The sequence below is a fragment of the Balaenoptera acutorostrata genome, chromosome 4 (assembly GCF_949987535.1).
Source record: "Balaenoptera acutorostrata chromosome 4, mBalAcu1.1, whole genome shotgun sequence".
Lineage (NCBI taxonomy): Eukaryota > Metazoa > Chordata > Mammalia > Artiodactyla > Balaenopteridae > Balaenoptera > Balaenoptera acutorostrata.
In genome coordinates, this window is record NC_080067.1 from 66,455,011 (window position 1) to 66,477,159 (window position 22,149).

General features: G+C 34.6%; 1 protein-coding gene across 5 annotated transcripts in view; it reads left to right on the top strand.

Moving 5' to 3' along the window:
* Positions 1 to 22,149, top strand: part of ATP11B (ATPase phospholipid transporting 11B (putative)) — a 127,046-nt gene that overhangs the window by 97,912 nt on the left and 6,985 nt on the right. For 2 of the 5 annotated variants that reach the window (XM_057545041.1, XM_057545044.1), the window contains exons 26-29: positions 5,339 to 5,404; positions 5,945 to 6,048; positions 7,328 to 7,493; positions 21,203 to 21,336. In XM_057545041.1, the coding sequence (XP_057401024.1) occupies positions 5,339 to 5,404; positions 5,945 to 6,048; positions 7,328 to 7,493; positions 21,203 to 21,336 (470 nt within the window). Of the gene's footprint in view, positions 1 to 5,338; positions 5,405 to 5,944; positions 6,049 to 7,327; positions 7,494 to 10,179; positions 10,266 to 13,504; positions 13,631 to 21,202; positions 21,337 to 22,149 lie in introns of those variants that run through there. The other 3 variants (XM_057545043.1, XM_057545042.1, XR_009008104.1) reach the window with 3 other exon arrangements.

Below are 22,149 nucleotides of genomic sequence, written 5' to 3' on the forward strand. Positions count from 1 at the left end.
TACTTTCTGGCCTCCTCTTCTCCCTTGAATGTTCTCCTGTGGGGCTTTCACCCCCAGCACTCCCATCAAAACCATGTTCTTTATGGTCACCAGCCACCACTTCATTGCTAAATCTAAGAGCGTGCCTCAGCCCTTTTGAACTCAACCATTGGGTACAATTTTTGAAGCCTTCCTGCCTGCCACATTATCTTCTCTCAGCCTCTGTAAGTTACTTTGGCTTCCTTACCAACTGTTCCTCTTCAGTCTTCACCTCCTACCCTCAGAATCAGGGCTTCTCAACCTCTGCACCAATGGCATTTTGAGCCAGATAGCTTTTTGCTGTGGAGGTTCACCCTATGAATTGTAGGATGTTTAGCAGCATGCCTACCCACTAGATACCAGTAGCACACAGGCATGCACCCCTAACCCGCCCCCCCCCCCAGTTATGACAACCAAAAATGTCTTCAGATCCAGCCAACTGTCCACCGTGAGGCAAAATGCCCCCAACTTGAGAACCACTGTTCTAGCTGTTCTCCGTGGAGCGGTGGCCTAGGACTCAGTGCTGTGCCATCTCTTCTTTATCTGCACACAGGGTGAATTCATCCTTCTCATGGTTGAAACACGGCTTATGTGCCGAACTCCCAGTTTTACATCTCTGCCAGTTGCTTATCAGATTCCGATAACTAACGGCCTTCTCTGCCTGTAAGTCTCATAAGAATCCCAAAGTTAATATTGCTAAACAGAATTTTTTTATGTCTTCTGCAAACCCGTTCGTTTCCCTTCCAATTCTTCTTATATTTATTAATAAATGGAACTACCTTTTACCCATCTGCTCAGGCAGAAATCTAGGAATCATCCTTCATTTCACTTCTTCTCTCACAACCCATATGAAATCGCATTGGTTCTGATGTCACACATATCCTGGATGTTTCTGCTTCTCTCCTCCTCCACACCAGTCAGATCATCACCATCTCTTTCGGAGACCATAGTAACTGCCTTCTTCCTGCTCCTGCTTCTGTTCTTCCCCTTCCTACTATCTGTTCTCCACACAGTAGCCCCAGTGATCTTTTAAAAATGAAAAGATCTTGGACTGTATTTCCTTCCACCCTCCCTTTTATTCACTCTACTCCAGCCACACTGATTTTCTTGCTCTTTCAGACCAGTTAGTTCCTGACTTAGGACTTCTGCACTTGCTGTTTCTCTGCCTGGATGCTTTTCTCTCATGTGGTCATTTGACTGACTCCCTTATTCCTTCAGGTCTCCTGAAATGTCACTGGCTTGAGTAGGCCTTTCTAGCTGACTCCAGTAAAATCCCATCTTCCTCACCTTCCATCACTTCCCGACCCCTTACTCTACATTTATTTTATTTGTTTGTTTGTTTGTTTATTTTTGGCTGCGTCAGGTCTTTGTTCCTGCACACGGGCTTTCTCTAGTTGCAGCGAGCGGGGTCTACTCTTTGTTACAGTGTGCGGGCTTCTCTGTGGTGGCTTCTCTTGTTGCAGAGCACGGGCTCTCTACCTGAAAGTATGTATTTTTAGGTTTATTTATTTTTTGCCTCCTCCACTATGTGTAAGCTCCTTGAGGTCAGGAACTTTACCTTATTGCTGCTTTATTCCCCAAGGCCTGGAATGGTACTTGGCATAGAATAGATGCTCAATTACTATTTCTTGAGTGTACAAATGAATAATGAATGATCCTTTTTAATTTGGAATACACGGTTGGCTTTATTTAATTAGATAACAAATTAAGTTAGAGTAAGTGATTCAAAAAAAACAAATTGTGTTAGTGTTTTGAGCATCTGTCTTCTGAGCAGGGGCAGATCCAGGTTTAGTAGAGTAATCTAAGCCTTACTCGTTTTGGCAGACCCTCTTTAAGGGAAAGAACTGTAAGTACAAACACAAGTATATGTGAAAGTGATTATGAGTGACGTAAATAGGTCCCACTTAACCCAAGCCAATGTAATAAGCCCAACTCAACTTCTCTTTTGCCAGATCCCCAAAATTCCCTCTGCCACTCACTTCATCACCACCTAAACTAATTCAAGGGGAAATCAGAGTGGAAAGAGTCTTAACTGATTGATGCAATTGAAATACATAACTTGTGCTAATTTTATCCAGAAAACAGAGAGAATGTGAATGTGTTTTCTACAGCTCCCTCTAGGGCCTTGAATGCTAGAAGGAGCCCTAAATCGTCCTCTGCTTCTAATGGAAGATACCATGTAACTAGCCCCAGTCTGGGCCCAGTAAAACCATATACTGAAGGATAGACATGTGTGGTTGTTACCACTTCCAGGCCCAGGTTCCCTGACTGCATCAATTACCTATCTCCATATCCCTGAAAGAGGAGCTGGCTCTCTTAAGAGCTGAGTTAAGTGAGATCCAATGATTTTTCGGTATTTCCAGGTCATTTCTAGAGATGATAAAAGCAGGAAAAGTCAATATAACTTTTCCATTATTTTCCTCATGACACACTCCCCAAAATACCCTCAAATGAAGGAATATTAATGTTTCATTGTTGATTATAATAACCATTATTTATTGATTCTTTTTTTTTTTTTTTTGCCTTTTAAGCTATTTATTTTTTTAACTGAAGTGTAGTGAATTTACAGTGTTGTTAGTTTCAAGTATACAGCATAGTGATTCAGTTATATATATATATAAATATTCTTTTTCAGATTCTCTTCCATTATATGTTATTACAAGATAGTGAGTATAGTTCCCTGTGCTATTAGGTCTTTGTTGTTTACCTATTTTATATTTAGTAGTGTGTATATTTTAATCCCAAACTTCTAATTTATCTTCTCCCACCCACCACCACCCCCTGCTATCCCCTTTGGTAACCATAAGTTTGTTTTCTATCTCTGTGAATCTATTTCTCTTTTGTAAATAAGTTCATTTGTATCACTTTTTAGATTCCACATTTAAGCAATATCATATTTTATTTGTCTTTCTCTGACTTACTTCACTTAATATGATAAACTCTGGGTCCATCCATGTTGCTGCAAATGGCATGATTTCATTCTTTTTTATGGCTGACTGATATTCCATTGTGTATATGTACCACATCTTCTTTGTCCATTCACCTGTCAGTGGACATTTAGGTTGCTTCCATGTCTTGGTTATTGTAAATAGTGCTGCTGTGGACACTGGGGTCTGTGTATCTTTTCAAATTAGAGTTTTCTCCGGATATATGCCCAGGATTGGGATTGCAGGATCATATGGCAACTCTTTTTAGCTTTTAAGGAACCTCCATACTGTTCTCCTAAATGGCTGCACTAATTTACATTCCCACCAACAGTGTAGGAGGGTTCCTTTTTCACCACACCCTCTCCAGCATTTACTATTTGTAGACTTTTTAATAATGGCCATTCTCACCAGTGTGAGGGGATACCTCATTGTAGTTTCGATTTGCATTTCTCCTATAATTAGTTATATTGAGCATCTTTTCGTATGCCTGTGGGCCATCTGTATGTTTTCTTTAGAGAAATGTCTGTTTATGTCTTCTGCCCATTTTTTGATTGGGTTGTTTGTCTTTTTGATAATTAAGCTGTGTGAACTGTTTGTGTACTTTGGAAATTAATACCATGTCAGTAGCATCATTTGCAAATACTTTTTCCCAGTCCATAAGTTGTCTTGTCATTTTGTGGATAGTTTCCTTTGCTGTGCAAAAGCTTTTAAGCTTAGTTAGGTCCCATATGTTTATTTTTGTTTTTATTTCCATTGCTCTAGGAGACAGATCCAAAAAAATATTCCTGCATTTTATGTCAAAGAGTGATCTGCCTGTGTTTTCCTCTAGAAGTTTTACATTTAGGTCTTGAATCCATTTTGAGTTTATTTTTGTATATGGTGTTAGAGAATGTTCTAATTTTATTCTTTTATGTGTAGCTGTCCAATTTTCCCAGGGCCACTTATTGAAGAGACTGTCTTTTCTCCATTGTATATTATTGCCTCCTTTGTCATAGATTAATTGACAATAGGTGCATGGGTTTATTTCTGGGCTTTCTATCCTGTTGCATTGATCTATATGTCTGTTTTTGTGCCGGTACCATACTGTTTTGATTACATTAGCTTTATAGCGTAGTCTGGAGTCAGGGAGTGTGGTTCCTCCAGCTCCATTATCCTTTCTCGAGATTGTTTTGGCTATTCAGGGTCTTTTGTGTTTCCATACAAATTTTAAAAATTTTTGTTGAGTATTTTATTTATACCAGGCAATATACTAAGTATTTTAAAGTAAACAATAATTTTATAAACACTGAGGTTGTGGTTTATCTTTAATTACTTAGATGAGTTTTATTGCCATCGGAACCTGTATTTTTTGTTGTTTTTTTTTTTAATTAATTAATTTATTTTTTGAATTTTTGGCTGTGTTGGGTCTTCGTTTCTGTGCGAGGGCTTTCTCTCGTTGTGGCAAGCGGGGGCCACTCTTCATCGTGGTGCATGGGCCTCTCACTATCGCGGCCTCTCCTGTTGCGGAGTACAGGCTCCAGAAGCGCAGGCTCAGTAGTTGTGGCTCACAGGCCCAGCTGCTCCGCAGCATGTGGGATCCTCCCAGACCAGGGCCCGAACCCGTGTCCCCTGCATTGGCAGGCAGATTCTCAACCACTGCACCACCAGGAAAGCCCATCTTTTTTTTTTTTTTAAACAACCAATCTTTTAAATACCTTTTTTAAACCAATGGTAAAGATTATGACTACTTTGTAAACTAAATTAACGTAAAGTTCTGGTTGTACTCTTATTTGTGGAAATTAAATCCTGACATTCTTTGGGGATTCTGCATTTTTAATAGGCCTTAGTAAGTTTTGGCTATAAAGCCCAGGGCAATACTATCTAACTGGCATTAACTGCATTTTTACATGAAATCCCTTGAATAGGTCCACTGGCCATTGTCTTTCCTTTCAGGTGTTGGTTTTGTGTATAAATTTCTTTTTACCTGCTGTTTCTATGGTGTGTCCAGAATACAGTGGCAGGTGATCTGCTGTGACTTCTGGTTGGGATGGTTTCAGAAAATAATTGTGATTGAACAGGGTTTATTATCATTTTTACTTTGTGATAGGAGTAAAGCAGTCACTAACAGCTATATCATTATCACTAAAAACTGTGCCACATAATTCCAAACCCATCTTTGAGTTTCCAGTCTGATAATGTTATCCAAAGAATCATTTTACATAATAATAAACATGATAATGCTTTATGGTGTTTCTTCTCATTCTCCTTTAACTTATCTAGTCACAGATTTCAAATGTAACTGGTGTAAATGATGCAAATGATTTTTAGTAAAGAATGTACACTAGTTTGCGTCACTTCTGATTTAGCATCATTTTAACCCATAATGCAATACTGGTTTATTTGTTCTGTTTTAGATGTTTGGAAATTGGACATTTGGTACCTTGGTCTTCACAGTCATGCTTATTACAGTCACAGTAAAGGTATGGTACAGAAATTAGAAGCATGGATACATTTTGTGTCTGCATAATTCTTAGTTAATTTTCCTCATTTCTTTATTGATAGATTTTCCTTTTTCAGTCATGAATAATTTCATGGATGCCTAGTTTAATAATTCATTTTAATTTTTGTCAAAAGATTCATTATGAATCCATTTTTTAAATTCATTATTTTGGAAAGCCTCAGCTGATTTTTTGGTCAGATAAAGGTTAACCCCTCAATACTCATCTCCGAAATTCTGCTTCTCTCTATGTAACGCAAGACAACACAAGCTGGTTTAGGCCATGGAGTTCTGAATAAAGTACTCATGAAATTTTAATACTGCTTCCTCACAGAAGAAAAATACTATAAACTTGAAATTGTTGAATTTCATACTAGGATCTTTTCATTAATATTTATCTTCTGAGGGACTTTGCCATAGCAACCTTAGTCACTTATAATTAATACATTTTATTCTTAAGTTTTAGCTGAGAAGTTAAAGATTTATTAATTTATATTAAGGATTTTTTAATTTATTTTTTTAGATGGCTTTGGAAACTCATTTTTGGACCTGGATCAATCATCTTGTTACCTGGGGATCTATTTTATTCTATTTTGTATTTTCTTTGTTTTATGGAGGGATTCTCTGGTGAGTGACTTTATTTTATTTTAATTATATTGATTCAACTCTAATAAATAGTTATTATGATAGATTTTATTATGAACAAATTCGACTCAGAATAGTTTTGAGACCCTATCCTGATAAGAAATTTAGTTTTTTCAGTTGATCTGGAAGATCAAAAGAAACTAACAATTACTGAATACCTACTATATTCTAGTGTTTTACCTAGGATATTACATTGATTCATCACGATAATCTTGTTACCCCTGTTTTTTCTATTTGGAAACTGAGCTCCAAGATCACAACAGTTAAAAGTAGCAAAGCTAAGATTTACTTGAAAATTAATGTTCTTTACACTAATCATATTACCTCTAAATTATTATTAATGTATATAATTTAAAAAGTCACGTAGAATCATTAAATTTTCATGAATGAGTTAACTTCTCTCTCAAAAGTAGTGTGCTGCATATTCATAGGTAAAATCAGATATTCAGCTATTCTGATAGATTAAAAATTAATGCTTTTCCTAAGATTCTTTGGTAAGTGATGGACAGCTGAAGTCTCTCAATTGTAGAATGTATATTACATTGCCTACTGTGCCTGTGATCCCTGTATCAGGCAAAATATTACAAAAGGCAGGGAAAAAACTTGTATTGGCTAAACATTAACTTTCATTTAGGATTATAAAAAGATACTCTACTGAATATCATTTGTTTGTTTTTAATCCTCTTTATTTCTGCATTTCTTCCTGTATTTCCCCTCATTCTTTTGAAGTGATATATACACAAACCCAAAAAGAGTATGTTGACAATACCTACTACTATGTAGAACTAATATTTGTGAGTACATTTATTTTAAAATACATGTGTAGAGAAGATCCTCTAAGTAGAGCTTTTCAACCTAAAATTTGGGTAATCAAGCTTGTAGTTGCTTAGTAGAAAATATTTTATTACATACTTTTTCTTGCTTTTTTGGTCTCTTAAGTCTGTATTATTCACTACATAATTCTTTTGAATTATCCTAACACTAAGATAGGATAAGTCGATTACTTGCCACTTTCCTAATTATAAAAACTATGGTTGTCATTCAAATGAATTAAATTGGATTTTATTTTTAACAATTAAGATCTACCATGTTTTATTAGTTAGTTGATTAATTAAATTACACTGATTCCACATTTTGAACATTTTCCTGGAGTATTCTTAAAATTGTAACCTTCATGTATAGTGGGTTTACTTAATGTCTTGATTTAAGAATCTGTCTTGTCGGTTTCTTCTTTTATTAATCCCACTTTCTTTCTTTGCAGGCCATTTTTGAGCTCCCAGAATATGTACTTTGTATTTATTCAGCTCCTGTCAAGTGGTTCTGCTTGGTTTGCCATAATTCTCATGGTTGTTACATGCCTGTTTCTTGATATTGTGAAGAAAGTGTTTGACCGACAGTTTCATCCTACAAATATTGAAAAGGCACAGGTAACCACTTTTTATATACAATACCTTTTTAATTAGGAGCCTTGATGAATAGCTGTCATTATAATTTGCTTACATTAGAAAATAGGAAATTATCTATTCCTGTATCAAGTATTTTGCAATATAAATATTGTTAAATGTGATATTTTTAAAGTTGTTATTGTTGCTATGAATTTTATGACTCCTGAAAAATTATAATTTTTAAAAATTACATTGTGTTATTAATAGAACTAGATTTTAAGTATAAAACTATCAAGTTATGTCCAAATAATAGTATAAATATGTCTTAAATAGTATTATCACAGCCTTCTATCAAATATATATAATTGGGATATATATCCATTTCTTTAGAACCATTAGAATTTCAGTAGTACTTCTTCAGGTCATATTGTTTTCAACAAAAGTATGAAATAAGTTCTTTAACCTAAGTAACTTCTACAGAATGGATTTTTATAAAATATATTCTCTCACTAAACACTTACTAATAATATTAAACTACAGCAGATATTAACAGTATGTTACATAGTGTTTAAGAATATGGTCTTTAGGGCCTGATAGTTGTGGGTTCAAAACCCACATTCTACCACTGAGTACCTCCTGTAACTTTAAGTCTCCGTTTCTTCATGGGTAAAATTATGACAGAAATGTCTATTTCATTACATTTGTAATAAGGATTAAATGAAATAATGTTCAAACACAGAGTATATCCTCAAGAAATGATAGCTATTTAGTATATTTGACTTTTTTTGTGTATTTGACTTGTACATAAGCTAGAAATATTGGTTTGTCCTATTAACCGTATCATGACATTGAACATATATCCTCAAGAGTACATTCTAATCAACTTTTATGCCCTTGTAAACACAGAGTTTATTAATCATTTAGTTCTGCCTAGGTTGAGGGTTTTGTGGGTGGATTTGTTTTTGTTTTTGTTTTTTGCATGTTTGCTATATGCCAAGCAAATTTTGGAAATTTAGTTGTGTGTTCATGCTACAAATAGAATAAGTGCTTCTTAAGTATTTAGTGATTTGAGTCAGGCTTCTTAAACAGTGTATTGGTTTTAATTTCAGTTGATCATATTTACATTTCTTTAGCACTTATTTGCTTTGGTCAGTCAGTCCTAGCCAATATACATTTTAACACCACTGAAGCAGCATAGGCCTCTGAAGCCTGACAAACTTAATTCAGATACTGTTTTAACCACTTATAAAATGTATGTCCTTAATCAAGTCACTTCCCTAAGCCTCAGTTTCTTCCTCTGTAGAATCAGAATAATAACTACCTTACTTGATGGTTAGAGATCATTAATATAAAGTGCCTAACCCTGGGTCTGTATGTAGTAAGTCCTCAGTAAGAACATAATTATAAGAATGATGAGGATGTTGCTCTGATACTGATCTTCAGCTGGGGCTGAAAAAATTTGCATAATCTGGTTACTGTGTCTGCCTATGCATATATTTATATCAGTATGGGCAGACTTTTCCACCATGCAATATATTACTTAAATATATATCAGAAAGGTTTGCCTATCTTTTTTCTAATCTTCAGAGATATTCATGATAATAGAATACTACTTTTAATACATTGTCTATTATACTTTTTTTAGATCTTTATGGAGAACATATTTGTCTTGCCCTCTTGGCTATATAAAGTTATATTTCACCAAAATATATTAATGACATCACTTAAAAACTTACTTCTTTATAAAAGTAAATAATGATTTATTTACATTTATCCTTAGAAATTTTCTTTAGGCAGAGCATTATGTCTTTTCATAGAGATTTCTTAATGATAATAAAAGGTGATAATATTAGTCCTTATTACCATTTTTATAGACCTCTTTTTAAGGGATTACACAGCAAATATTTGATACCTTAAGGCGGACCCTTAGACAAGAAAAAGTAAAAAGTACTTTATATATATTTTAGTTCTTTTACCATAGGTTAAATTGATTAAAAATGGAGTTGATTTAAAAAATCAATCATTTTTCTATGTATGAAAGCCAGTATAATCTCCCTTTCTACTCTACTAAATTACTTTTAAATGATTTGACTGGATATTCAACTGTGATCTAATCTAAAGAGGAAAAGAATGTGATATATATTTTTAAAATTGAGTCACTTTGCTGTACAGCAGAGATTGGCCCAACATTGTAAATCAACTATACGTCAATAAAAAATAAACATGGAAATAAAAATAATCTAAAGAGGAAATCTCTACTTCCACTCAGGGATTTTCTAGCCTACTGGGGATTTTTTTTGTTTTTGTTGAGACAGTATATGGTCATTCATATCCCGTGTGTGACATTATTCTTTCGCTGTAGTCAGTAATCTTTATTATTTCAGCCTTGTACTTTCACCTCTAATTTCAAATGTTGAGAAAGTTGTCAGTTACTTACTTCATTGCTTACCAAAAGTAGCAAGAAAAATCATATCAAAAGAAGAGTTGTCAGCATTTATTTTGAGCTTTGTTTTTCTGCAGAATAACAATGTGGTATTAAGAATAAATTCTTTTGATAGCAAAGCCAATGGCCCTACAAACGTCAGTTATGTATGTGTACCATGTATGATATATCCTACTCTTGTAGGGACAAATGTCTTTACAAAGCTTGTCCTGTGTCTGTCTCTTAGGTGATAAATACAGCTCACTGACTTGTTGTATGTCCCATCCCTTTTCTGTCCACTTATAGATGTACTCCAACACAGTCGCTTTCAGTGACGAGTTCATCGCACTGCAGCCATTGTCGAGGGCAAGGAATCAGCTGAGCAAACTTAGGTAGAGTAGGAGGAGTAGAACCTCACTAACTCTTCTGCATGCTAAAGGTCAATTTAAAAATATTCAAAAGATGGGCAGAGGCATGAATTAAGAGTGGGGCATTTTTGTTAGCACAGCTCTGTCTCTAATTTGACCTTTATCAATATGTATGTTAAAACCTAAAAAATATATCCATTTCTTTGAGACAAAAATTCAGCATAACAGGACAGAGATCTGTACCTTATTATATATTTTATACCTTAACTACCTTTTCTAGCACAATTCTAATGCTTCTGCTTGTCATATTGGTACGTAAGAATGCTCCTGCATGTTGAGTAATTTAAGCTACAGAAATTCATCATAAAATTTAAAGTTTTAAGTTTCAGTTACTTGGAAGTGAGAATTGCCCATTTTTATCTTGCCTTAATCTATGCTGCAAATACATGTGTATATTTGTCTTTGTACACTGTAATGGCTGCTGAAACGTTTCATATCCTTGCTGCTGTTTAGTGCATCTATAAATTTACTTTTTTTTTTTTTTACTTTTTAATTATTTTATTGGTATAAATAATTCAGCCCTGAAAAAAAATCACTCTAGACTTCAAGTGGGTTTATTGACTACAAATTATTTTAAAATAATGCAAAAGTGTGTCCTAATTTTTTTTTCCTTTTTTTTTTGCTTAAACAATAGGTAAGATTTTAACAATACATTTTGTATCTCATATATATACCTTTATCTCCACAGACAGATCCATTCTGTCAGTTTCCACAAAAAATAATCAGTAATCCGAAGATGTCTTGATGGAAGAGAATGAAAGTTTAAATCCTAGAACTTTTCATATTAAGATATCAAAGCTGTATATTAATTTTAACTCCAGTCTGGTTTGAAAAGGAAAAGTAATATAACTGAATTTTTTGTTTTGTTTTGTTTTGGCACCCTTCAACTTCTTACCCTGGATTTTTAGTCATACATTTTTTTAAAATTCTTTTTTATTCTCAAGGTTTCTAATCCATCTATGTTCACTTGATCAAACGAATGACTTTGACAAAGCACTGCTTAAATAACTTCTTATGTAATCCTATGAGTTCATAATTTTGAGCTGTTCCAAAATTTTACCAAACCTTTCGATTTTATTATTCCTATTAGCATCAGGATTTTTGAAATACTCTACTTTGAATTACAAAGGTATAATAATTGTAGATGAATATACAAATGGGTGTTTAAGTGGTAGTCAACTAAATTTCATGTTTAAAACAAGAACTAAAATCAAAACAAACTTGGAAGATTTGCCTTCACCTTTGGTTGAGCCAAATATGTGCATCACATTTTATCTATATGTGCCTTCTGAAAACAGTGTGTATTTATCACATTTTCAAACATCTAATTATTTAACTCCAAGGCAATAGGAGAGCTCATTATTTAAAAGAACACTCCGGCAAGCACTTTTGTGAGGATTAACTTTTACATTGTGAATAATCTTAATGTTTTTATTAAATCATATTTTCTCATATCATGGTGGCTCAAATCAAGCAACATTTTTTGAACAATGATAGACTAAAAAAGAATGATACACGGAGATCATAAATTAAAGAGATCCCACTCTTCTTAATAGTGTAATAAAGTAGTAAGCTTAACATTCATCTATGAAGGAACACAATGAGAGCAGGGTACATGAGTCAGGTAGTGTTTCCTGCAAGCACTGTCCAATCAGGTGGTGTAACAAAGGGAGAAGAGCCCTGTTGGGGAGATGGTGGGCCTGAATGCTAGCACAGCGTGCCCTTGGCCCTGCACCCTCTATATCCTAATCAAATTAGTTCACCTCTCTGAGCCTCTAGGTTCTTCACCTATCAAATGACTATTTTGCATACTGTGGTCTATATGCTTACTTACTATCAGCATCAGAGAAAAACGAAAAGAAAGAAATACTATGCTCAACCAAAGGCCAGGCAGAAATAACAATTGCTTACATGAGTGGTAAATGATCACTGGATGGGCATTTGCTCATAGCTTCATGGAGAACAAGTGCCCACAAACATCTGTCTGTTGATGCATGCTGTGGATTTTGAATACATCTTGTTTTTGAACTATGTTGAATGGTATTCCTGGGTGTGATCCATGGTAGCTTAATTGTTTACTGTTGTGACAGAGAGGAAGATTGTGCATATATCAAATATCTTTAAGAGCTTTCAAATCTTTAATCAGGTTAGTACTTCTTAAGGACCATTAACACAAAACTATTAATAATTTTCTTTTGAATAAAAGAAAACTCATTTTGAGTATTTTACACTCCTTTATGTTATAGGCAAAGCTATAATAATAATCTACCTTTACATAAACTTTTATTGTACTCTTGAAACCAAGGAATTCTACTACTTTATTTTTTATGTATGTAAGAAATTTACTATAGCATTTTTTATAGAAATAATTATTGATTAGTCCTAAGACTGAGAAAACACATAGAAATGAGGGAAAAAATTGTTTTTTATTTATTGAGGACATTTTTTTTATAATTTAAGAAAGGTTAAAATTAGCTTGGCTGTAGGCACATACTCCTTAGAAGGTTTCTGATACTTAAAATATAGAGGGAATTCCCTGGGGGGCCAGTGGTTAGGACTTCGCCCTTTCACTGCTGAGGGCCTGGGGTTCAATCCCTGGTCGGGGAACTAAGATCCCACAAGCCACAAGACACAGCCAAAAAAAAAAAAAAAAATAGGAAAAGCAAAAGAGTAGAAATTTATATAAGTAAGTTAACACTCACTTAAAAAATATATTTCAAATTAAGGATTAAATTAATTTTGTTTACTACATCAAGTCAAGCTCCGCCTTACTCGTATGTCTAACATTTGAAAGGCCATATGATTGACCCTTCCACTCTGCTGAATTCCAGTTAAAGTAGAGAAGTCTTCTGAGAGGGAGCATCAGAGATGCGAAATGGGACATACCTTTGCAATAAGAACCCTAACTCTTGGTTGCAAGGAATTTGTTTAATAGAAGAAATTTAATTTTATTGATGGAAACCTGGTTTTAATTTAACTTTGTGCACCAGAAAATCATGGCTTTTTTTTGTATGCTCTGTTGTATGCTCCTTAAGAAGCTACTATTTGCTCTCTTTTGTGACAGTAAATGAATGTGGTGTTGTGTGAACTTTCATTTGTGCCTCACAGATTGTGGACCCCAACTTGCTATTTTGATTCTAAACTTATGTACAGTGAGAGTATTGTTCTGTAATATGAGACTTGTTGCTTTTCTGTCCTTCCAGATGGAAGAAGATAAGGGTTCAGTCAGCTCAGCATATGAATTTGCTGAAAGCAAGCACAGAGGGGAGGACAGTAGGCACCTGCTAGCTGAGGCTTGCAGCCAGCAGGACAGTTCTTACGTGCACTAGGTAGTACTGCGCTGGACCTTCTTGGGGACATATCCGCTAAGTTCTCAAGCTTGGGGCATGCTATGGGAGAACTGGCCTGACATTTCAGTTTTTACTTTACTAATTCCTTCACCGTTTCTCATATATTGTTTTTGTTTACCTGTTTTCCTTTTTTATGATCTTTACATTTTTTATATGTCCGTACCTGAATATTTCATTAATCTTCCTTTGGAGTTATAGTGTTAAATCTTACTTTACTTCAAATTCTAACCTATTGTCTTATACTCAAGAATTTATTCCTTTTCACTTCTTTTGAAAATATGTCATGCTATTTCTGTTATTTCCCAAATCACTTTTGCCACTTGTAGTTATGTGTCATTTTATACATGTTAACATAGTTAGACACTGAATTACTTATCTAAGTCTACCTCTTGAGTTGAATGGTCAAATGAGTGAGTGCTTAGACTTGGTACTGAATAATTTTCTGTTGACTGGTATTCACCAAACTCTCAGTTCTTACTTTTCATAAACTTTCATAGTTACATCTTTGTAATAAAAAAGTATGAATTAATGAGGACTTGATTCACTCCCTCTTGAGAATTAAACCCTAACAACCACTTCTAGACCTAATTGGGATATGCAAAATATTTTAATTGGTAGTAACCATGGAAGATAAAAATTCTTACCACTAGTAATTATATTTTTACTTGGGCTGTTTGCCACTTTGTACATTCTAATTACTGGTCAAGAAGGTGCTGTTGTCTCATCTGAGATAACCCTCATAAATGGTGAAACTTTAAAACAAAGCTACTTGAAGATTATAAATCAGACAGTGGAACAGGTACAATAATTTGAAAAAAATGTGTATTCTGGAAGACATATTTTTAAAATTAGATTCCTTTAGTGAATTGCCCAAAATGGAAAATGTTGAAGATTAGTCAACTCCCAGTCATTATTATTATTAGTTGAAAAGAAATTCAAAACAATTCTGAATTTTTATTTTGTTTGGGGATATTTCATATGATTACCTTCATAATATATTTATCTTGTATTTTGCTTTGATAAATATAGAAAGATTTTTAGTTTTTAGAACATGTGCTCATTGGCTACAAGGAAAACTCAGCTGAAGAACTCATTGATTAAAGAGGGGAAGCTGGCTGGGATTTATATGATGTCCTGGTTAATTCCCAGAGCACATAATCCATTTGGGAACTGACTGTGCTAATACTGTGAAATTATGTCCTCTGCGATAAAAGTTCCGCAAAGATTCAAGCTCAAGTGGATATTTCAAAAGACATGGATATGGTGCTGCTTTACTTTAATATGTCCATTAAAATATATAGAACAGTTGAGAAATTGGGTTCTTAGAATACCCCTATTAAATAATAGGGGCCTTGTTATGGTTACTTTTACAAAGGAATGATAAGTGAACTCTTTTATCATCCTGTGACATATGGTCTCTCTTCCTATAAACAAGAAAGTAGAAGAGCCCTCAAACCATGGATATGATTTTAGTAAAATTGCTGAAAAAAAAAAAAAAAAAAAAATTGCTGGAGGTGTTTACCCTGATCTGCAGTTTTTTTCTGCTTATCACTGAATTTTAATTAGTTGAATGAAATATATCTTGAGTATTTCTCATCTCATATATTTCTGTCTTTGGCATATATTTTGAGATGAAAATCACTTTTAAAAAAGTAAGTATTAAATAATATCTCTCTCCTATATTTTCTGTCTTGAAATGGCAGTTGTTTCTCTAATCAAAATTTGGTCAGCCTTGCCAAATCAGGCAGAATTATGCTGAGCCCTAAATGTTGCCATGGGCTAGACTCTCCTAGTCATCTCCCTCTACGTCACCCTGCCTCTTAGGCCTTCATCGTTCTGTCACATTTTTATCTCTGGATTGCTGGCCCTACTCTGGATGCCCTCTTTCCAGCTTGCACCTAGCTACCATAGATATATCAACAGGATGCTACGGCTACTGACCTTTCGCATTGTGAACCAGGACGCTTAAGCCCGAGACCTGAAATCTGCCACCACCAACAACAAAAAACATTTTAAGCAGTTTCAACCAACTACAAGTCACCTTCCTCTTCTTGTGTGACAAAGATACGTACAGCTATTGCTTCACTTAACAAAGCAGTGAACTACAAAAGGAACAGAAAACCTTAATGGCCTGTATTTAGTTATTTGCCACTAAAAGCTACACTTTTCTGAATGAGTAAAATTTTGTAAACAAATACAATCGAACATTTAAAAGACTAATAATAATAAGGCAGGACCTAGATGCATATCTGATAAGTGTGACAGTTTACAAAACTAATGTTATTTTCAAATCTGTGCTGACTTAACAGCTTTTTCATCTGGAGGTCAAAATGAAGAAAAATATTAGTATTGATATTATTTCTACCAAACGGTAATGATATGCTGTGAATGATTGATACTTAGAAAACTGATTTCTTAACATCAGCTGTGCTGATTAGTTAATTGTTGCTATTCTGATTTACCCTCTCCATTAAATTAAAATTGGAGATTTTATCATTTTTCACAGATAACTCATACTCTTGTTCACCTAAACTACAAATTCCTAGTCAGATATTGTTATTTTGCAATCACATCATTAAAATAAAGGGGCCTCAGTCTTTTGAAACAAGGAATAAGCCAAGTTTATTAAAATAAGCTTACCTAATAAATAGAATTCATATTGTATGCTTATTTTCACACTTAAATTTAGGCAACACATATGGGAATCTCCTTCATTCTGGAGATCCCTAAAAGTCAGTATAGAGGTATTTTATTTATACTTATAATTGGCTTTCAAAATTGTTTATTTTACTTGGTGAGAAAGAAAGGGAAGGGAGTCCAGGGGAGTAAATGTGAGCTTACAGCATGTTTTGGAGAAAGAGGCCTTGAGTAAGAGAAGCAGTTACTTAAATACCATCATTAAACAGGTACCTCTTCCAATTCTGAATAAGAACTTGAAGCTATTAACTTGTTTTAGGGGTTTTATTATTCTTAACCAAATATGGAAATTGGTAATATTTGATGACTTTTGATCTCACATTTAAAAGAAAAACATTTCCTTAAACAGAAGCCTTTTTTTCCCTCCATAATTATAGTTTAAGGCTTCTTTACAAATATCTCCTTTAAGGCTAAGCAAGGTGTTCACTTTGATTATGAAGTATATAAAACAATTTTAAGGGCAAAAGAACAAATATGGTCAATAGTTAAATAATTTTTATCTAAACTTAAAGAACTTTATTTGATTTGATAGGGTAAAATGTCATAGGCATGACTAAAAAACTTAGAAATGTATGACAGTTTTCCAACACTTAGAAAATTTAAGGAAGATTTTTGTAGAAGTAACAGGAGAAACTTCTAGATGTTTACCATCATTGATGTGAAAATAATGGAAATAAGAGCAGTGAGCCAGAATTTATTTCAAAAGGGAAGTTCTATAAAGATGAAAATTTTTATTAGCTATACATACCCATGTTGGATCTCCATAGTTGTTTTGCTTGGCAGCCCTTTTAGCTCTAAGTTATGTGGTTGTTTCTGGGAAGTAAATGTGGTGGAGAGTGAGTCTTACCAATAAATCAAAATTTCTGTTAAGTTAAAAGTTACTGTTTAGTGCCACCAGGTAGGGTCTCACTCCTGTTACTTTGCTTGTTTTCTTTTCTACAAAAAAGTGTACAAATCAATTTTCACTGCAAAGTAAAGGAGCTGTTACAGTGGAGTGGAGGATTACTGGACTGAATGTCAATATTATGACATAGTATGAGTGTGTTTCGTGTTTGGTAATTGCAGTCATTGTTGCTTTTGTTGTGGTCATCCATGTACAATGCTTGGTGTCAGTCTATTTATCTCTTGTAAAAATAAAATACAGTGTGTGTGTGTGGGAAAAAAAAAAAAGTTACTGTTTAGTGCCACCAGGTAGGGTCTCACTCCTGTTACTTTGCTTGTTTTCTTTTCTAGTATTTATTAATAGTCTTCTTGTTTAAAAAGGTAATGACTCCCTCTCCTTACTTTGAATGAAATGAGATCTAAATGCTCCACCCCCGGTTATACTGGAAGCTGTGCTATGAGATCAAAGATGTATATATGGAAAAGTGATGGAGCTTGGAGGTTTGCTAGAGAACAGTATAGTGTTTTCTATAGATAGCTTTACAGAAACACAGTTAACCAGCATTTTCAAAGCAGGTGGGGTTTTTTTTCTCCTTAGGGAATAAAAAGGAAATATATTTTGCTTAGTTCAGAAGGTGATCTGAAAAGTCATTTCTTTATAATATTTTTGACATATTAAGATGTTTACTCTCTGTGTTGAGTTGCCCTTAGTTTAATACTTGTCCTTAGGTTTTAAAGTAAAAGGTGATGAATGCAAAGCAGATCCAAACCTAAGCAGTGTTCTGCATGTATGTGGACACTCAAATGCTGCTGACCTTATGGATGTTATCTTTAGTGAATCCCTGTCAGTTGGTCGAGCACCAGCAGTAGTAAAGCACGTGTTGTTAAGCTAAGAAGAACCAAACCCCTTGCTCTTTCAAGTTTCTGGTCTAGTTCAGTGCTCCCCAGATAAATGTTGTGAATGACCAGTTTGTTTTCTTGTTTGTTTTGTTGTTGTTCATTTCCGATTCATCACGGACCAATACTTTTGTAAAATACAATAAAAATGAATTACTAGGAAATGAAATTTAAAAGATATATAAAATAAGCCCCAATTTTTTAATTAGATTCAACAGTTACAAAACTATTCTGTCAAATTGCCATAAAATTGTCTAATCTCTTACTCTCACGGACCAGATGCACTTGTCTCTCATGAGCTAGTAACAGTGTTTTCAGACCAACAATGGTCCATAGATCACACTTTGAGTCACGCTGGTCTTTTTGCAAGGGGGTAGGAGTAACAACTACTCTCTCTACACTTAGGCTAAACATGCACTAAATGCACATCATACTTTTCTGCCCACACAGTTACTCATTCTCTCTGCTTAGCCTGGAATGCTGTTTCTCTCCCATCTCCAGCTATTGAAATCCCATCCAGTCTTCAGTATGCCATCTTTTTCATCAAATCTCTCATGCTCTCCCACTAATGCCAACAACAACAGCTGGGTTTGAGCTTTCCTTCCTCTTTTTCGATATTGTACTCTGCTTCATACCATAATTATAAGAAGGTAGTATAACAGCATGGTAAAGAGGTTTGGGCTCTGGAATCAAACCAAGACTCAAGCCCCAGCTGGGTGAGCATGAACATATTTTTAACTTCTCTGTTTCCTCATCTGTAAAATGTGTATGAGTCTGGTGCCTGTCTGAAAAGGTGATTGTAAATGAGATAATCCATGAGAAGCATCTTACATACTAACTGGCACATACATAGTAAGCATTCCATTAATATAACTGCCATTATTACTTGTTCCTGGCTTATCTCCCACCCTTTTCTTTATCCTTTACTCAACAGATTGAAGGCAGGGTTGCTGTCCCCTTTAGGAACCAGCACAGTGCCTTGCTCAATGAAGTATAAGTTGAATTTAAGTGCTTCTGTCATTTAAATGATACAAACAAGAATTGGAATAGAAGCTAGAGAGAAAGAGATAGTACTGATAGTTGGAGAGGTGGAGGAGGTTTCATAGAGATGATGGTATTTAAACTGAACTTGGTGTTAGGGGTCAGCATTCTGCCCCCAATTGGTGACAGGCCCTGACACATACCCACAGGCAGGGAGCACTGCCTGGTTGGCTGTGTGGAGACTGTACAGGAGCATTTAGAAGTAGAGCAGGAAAGGCAGCCTGAGATCAGGTTATAAAGGGCCCTACAGGCCTCTTTGAGGTGTAGCACTTTATCCTTGAGCATGTGGGAGCTCTAAAGTCCTGCTTCCTACAGAGGATGGCTTTGAGATGGAGGAAGCTGGAGCCCAGTAACCCAAGGAGGAAACTGGGAAACTGGTGAAATCCTGTTACCTAAACCAGCATTTCCTAAAATCTTCCACTGAATATTAATGTTCCTGCTGGTGTTGATCAATGTTCCATGTGGGGAGGGGAGGAAGGGGAGTTTACTGAAAAAAACAAATTTGAGAATTGCACCATGTCTAGCTCTCTCCCTGGAGACTGACCGTACAACCTGACTTACTGACAGTCCTTTACTCACAAAGTCTGTTTAGACATTCCTTGAACTAGTGTTTCTCAAACTTAATTGGCCACAGAACTTTTTTTCGTGCAATGTCTGTAAATATAATACACAGTTTAAGAAATAGTATCGTAAACAGTCCTAAACCCAAGGGTATTATAATGAAAGAATAAGTAAAATTTGGCTATTTCTCAGTGCTTAGCAGATCCTAGGACATTGATGCAATCAGTTCATTGCCTAACAGGAACCAAGTTGTCTCGCACTGCTTGGTATTTGGCAGGATTATTCTGAGCAGAGATTTTGCAGGACCTCACCAGTTGCTTAGGTTCAGAATGCCAGGTTATTTACGTTTCATCATGTTCGTGTCCTCTGTCCATTGTGAGTGTCTCCACAAGTGTCCACTGTTGCCATGCCTACACTCTACACTTGGTGATTCCCAACCTTTGTGAATTGCAGCACTCTAATGAATCTATTTTTGTTGTTTTCCTTCCTCTACACTTTTGAAAGATTTGTTATGCAATATGTTATATATGTAAAGGAAAATGAGTGAAAAATAAGTTTGTTTAAAATGATAACCCTTGAGAAATTTAGGTGTACCCTTGACTGTGTCAAAACCAGGGTTAGGAGTCATTGGGCTATGTGGTCATACCATTTTTTCCCCCTTATTTTAACAGGATTGAAATTATTAGTACTGTGGCTTTAAGTTTTTCTTGCCAGGTTTTTTTATCCCTCAATCAATATAAATCTTGCAAGCTTACAGAAATTAATTCAGTTTTAAATCTAAATAGTACTACTTAGTTACTTCTTTATTTTAATAATGTATCATCAGTTAATTTTTAAAAAGCAAGATGAACTTATTATGGGCATGGTTAGCACTTAATAGTTGCTTAGCAATTTAAGGCAGATGATGCTTTTTTCAAGAATTATTTATGATGTGCATATATATATCTATATGGTGTTTAGAACCTGGCACTACGTAAGGTGTTTGCTACTGTTGTTGTTGTTATTGTTGAAGATTGGGATTTGGTCCTGCCTGGTTATTTCCCAGTCTTCAAATTAATTTAAACTCTACTTTTCTCAGTTACTAGATATTTTTAATTGAAGTTGCAGGAGCATTTCACCTAAACAAAAGCTCAAGGAAGAATGAGAATTCATTAAGTCTCTGAGTGGTTGATGTAAATAAATCATTTTAATCATAATATATTAAGATATTAAAATACAAAATCTTTGCAGATTTATATAGTATCCAGTTACTTGTTTTATATAATGATTTTACTCAGCCTCTAATTTAGGACACAGTGCCTTTTAAATATTTTGGTATGATTACTCTTAATTAAAGCCTTCCATACATTTCCATATTATAGAAAACATGTATATATTACTTTTGGTTTTAAAGTGCTTGTTGCAGTTTTTTTAATGCTTTTTGGAAGTACAAATCTATAACTAACTAATATTTTTCTCCTTCAACTCCTTCAGCTTACTGAAACAAATTCAAGTATCAAGTGCTTGGACTCCATGTGCTGTTTCTCAGAAGGAGAAACAGCGTGCGCATCTGTTGGAAGAATGCTGGAACGAGTAATAGGAAGATGTAGTCCGTCCCATGTCAGCAGGTGTGAAATTTCTCTAAGTAGCCTTTGCTGCAGATGAGTATCCTATAAACTGGAACAGGATGAACCTGCATCTCTAGATACCTAATAAATCAGCCCCTGGTTTTACCAACTGAAGCAGGAAGTATGCTGTTTATTAGCACTCTTTGATGGTATTTCACTTTGTGGCTTTAGGGTGTAGGGGGTTCTTTCACTAACAAAGGAACAGAAAGCACCTTTGAAGAGACTTTTCATCTAATGAACAAAAAATCTTGCTTTACAGTCTTTCTCAAATGTGGTGAATAGGAGTGTGTATCTGGTACTCGTTTCGTTTTTATAACTTTCTTTTTTTGATTATACCTAAACTGTTGTTTTATTTCCTGTATTTGTTTTGCTGGTATGTTTGCTTTTTGTATTTACAAAATAATCTACACATAATAGTAAAGTCAAAAGATTTTGCCTTTCTTATTCTTCATGTATATTGTCTAGTCACTCATTTGAGACTTTGAGGTATTTATAAACATAAAAGGCTGAAATTCTGCTCTCCTACACCTTTTTAATGTGTGTAATGAGGTTTTAAAATACGTTGTGATTTTTAAGTTTTTACTCGGTATTTATGGTCTAATTAAAAGTTTATAAGTTAGAACAGGCTCTTTAAATTATGGTTTAGAAGAATTTTAGTGTTTTTGTCTCCTCCCAAATGCGTTTCTTGAACTAGATTTGCTCTTTTGGATCATAACAAAAATACCATTTTTTGGTATATACCACTTAAATTATTTAAAAGTGAAATTGATTCAATTCTTTATACATTTCCCCAAGAGACATGTTATTATTTAG